Below are 2,784 nucleotides of genomic sequence, written 5' to 3' on the forward strand. Positions count from 1 at the left end.
CACACACACTTTTAAACCAGATATAACAGTGAAGTTAACTATACCAATTACCCCAAGGCCACTGTCCCTTTATGGCAACCTTCATCTGCAGTGACAGAGTAGACCTGCAAAAGCAGTCTGCAGATCCTCCATCCTCTCCTCTGTAATTGACCGGCCCAGTCATCCCCCCCCCCCCCCCCTCACTCGTCAGTGTAAATACCTGCGGTCTGGGAGCAGGTGTGCTGTGGTCCCCCCCCAGACCTCCAGGGCCAGGCTCTGACGGAAGCTGCGTGGTCACACCTCCCAGATGACTAGGCCCGCTGAGCTCAGGAGCTCATGAACACTTGCCCACCGCACTGTTGGCATGAGTCACAGTCTGGCACCGAGCGTGGCTCTCTGATAACGAAGACACTCGGAGCCCGAGACGAGGACGAGGAGAGGCGCCGACGGAAGGACCGGAGAGCGGTAAGGGGCCGAGGCCGTTTCGGTTCGCCAAAGGTTAGGGAGGAGTTGTGGACGAGCGAGTGCCGTGTCTTTCAGCTTCCCACCGCTCCTTCTGGGGGGGGGGGGGGGGGGCAGTTAAGCTTGAGATGTGTTTGTAGTCACAACAGAAACCTCCCAGAAAGCCGCGTGTGGTCTGGCACTGTGTCACTCGCTTGGCTGTGTTCTTCTGAAGAGTCTGAGCCTGCCTCGGCCCCTCTGCAGCCACAGCGGGTGGTCCTGCAGCAGTGATGGAATAACCTCCAGGGGTCAGTCGATGACTGGGCATTATTTATTCACCCTCCAGTACCTGTGCAGTACCCCCCGCAACGCCGACACAATAATTAGTTTCTGCAGCCGTCGCAGAAGGGTAACGACTTCTCTCTGGACGGCTCCATTGCGTCAGCACATGCAGGGCCGAGTCTTAATTGGCTCCCGTTGGCTTCCTCTTCTAGTGCGGCACAGGGTGTCTGAGCACAAACATGAGCTAATCACTGTGCCCAACATTGTGTTTGAATCATTTTTGCCTTTTACAGATTATTCTTCTTTTTTTCATTTAGCAGACGCTCTTATCCAGAGCGATGTATACATTCAAATACCGCGAGGTCATTGGGTCCTGCTGTAATTCCACTTTCTACTGTGTGCTTGCGTGCGTTTATTTGCGTGTGTGTGTGTCTTCCTGCAGAACGCCGAGGGCTTCGACATGAGCATCCCGATGCCGGGACATCCCGTCAACTTCTCGGAGGAGACGATGGCCCAGGCCCGGCGCGACGTGGAGCAGCTGGAGACGCTCGTCTCCCAGCACGACGTGGTCTTCCTGCTGATGGACACCCGCGAGAGCCGCTGGCTGCCCACCGTCATCGGCGCCAGCAAGAGGAAGGTAAAGGGACCCAAACGCACACGCCTGAGACCCAGGGCTGGGAGGAAAGGGGAAGGTGAACCAATGAACAGCCTGTTGCTGGGAAGGACCAGGCAGGGTTGTAATCAGATGAGCAGAAACGTCTCCGGGGGCTGGTCTGGCGTAGGAGCTGGGGTATAATCAGGAAACGTTTTGGGTGGAAGCTGTAATGGGTGTGCGTGTGTTGAGCTAAAACACTCATTCTTTAGCCTGGGAACGGGTTACTGTGCCATTTATTCGTTTGTCTTCAGGAACAACTCCTGGTGCAGTGCGTTCTCGCTGCAAGGGCGCAAGCTTGACCTTTCACAAGAAAAGTTCCGAAACGGTTGAGTCAATCATTCGGGTTCAGGCAATTATTTGCAGGAAGTGCGAGGCTCAGAGGAGGTGTTTCTCGCTGTCTCTGCAGCTGGTCATGAACGCAGCTCTGGGCTTCGACACCTTCGTGGTGATGAGACACGGCCTGAAGAGCTCCAGACCCGCCGAGGCGGGAGACTCCGCCTCCTCCTCCTCTGCCTCCTCCTCCACGCCCTCGTCCTCCGCCGCCACGCCCGCCAGCACCGCCCCCGTCACTGGCTCCTCCCTGTTCTCCAACATCCCGGGCCACAAGCTGGGCTGTTACTTCTGCAACGATGTGGTGGCGCCCGGAGATGTGAGCGGCACTTTTATCCATACTCTCTCTCCCTCCCACTCTCTCTCTCCCTCTCCCCTCCCCCCTCTCTCTTTCCCCCTCCCCCTATCGCTCTCTCCCCCTCTCTCTCTTTTTCTATGTCTCTGGATCCATCTCTCTCTCTCTGGATCCATCTCTCTTTATCTCTCTCTCTGGATACATCTATCTTTCTCTCTCTCTCTATCTCTCTCTCTCTCTCTCTCTCTCTCTCTCTCTCTCTCTCTTTCTATGGATCCATCTCTCACTCTTTTTCCTTTCAATATTCAAATCTCTCTTTCTCTCTCGTGTCCCTCTCTGTCTGCCATTCTTCTGCACCCTTTCAGTATCAACCCTAATATGAACCCTTTGTGAAGGTGGTGTGAAGGGTCTCAGCAGCCTATCACAGCTCCTGTGCATCTATAAATGTCACAGCTATACATGTCTTGTACGCAGGCCTTTAGTTGATGCTACTTTTGTACCAGTCGAATGCGCTTCATTTGTGTCGGTTTCGGGTCAGCTAATCCATTGTAACTCTGATGCACCCAGTGTTAGAAGTCAAATGAAAGCTATTCACTCAAGAAAGCTATTTCTGTGGAAAAACACAGAGCTGTTCCCAGCCCCTCATTCGTTTCACACAAACCTGACCCCTTGACCATGACATCTGTAAATATCAAGCACATTCCCGTGTCGCGGGGCCTTATCGCGTGTGTTGAAAGAGCGTGTGATTTCATGTTTTATCGAATTGTTATTGTTGCTGATAAGCGTTGTTGTCGTTGTCGTC

At 53.9% G+C, this 2,784-nt stretch overlaps 1 protein-coding gene across 1 annotated transcript; it reads left to right on the forward strand.

Moving 5' to 3' along the window:
- Positions 1-1,142: 1,142 nt before the first annotated feature.
- Positions 1,143-2,006, forward strand: LOC134016637 (ubiquitin-like modifier-activating enzyme ATG7; the record flags this gene model as incomplete). The annotated part of the gene is made up of 2 exons (XM_062455991.1): positions 1,143-1,339; positions 1,764-2,006. Coding segments are annotated over exons 1-2 (420 nt in total), but the record flags the coding sequence as incomplete, so codon positions are not given.
- Positions 2,007-2,784: the final 778 nt, after the last annotated feature.

Source organism: Osmerus eperlanus, unplaced genomic scaffold (genome assembly GCF_963692335.1).
Source record: "Osmerus eperlanus unplaced genomic scaffold, fOsmEpe2.1 SCAFFOLD_935, whole genome shotgun sequence".
In the NCBI taxonomy this organism is placed as follows: Eukaryota; Metazoa; Chordata; class Actinopteri; order Osmeriformes; family Osmeridae; genus Osmerus; species Osmerus eperlanus.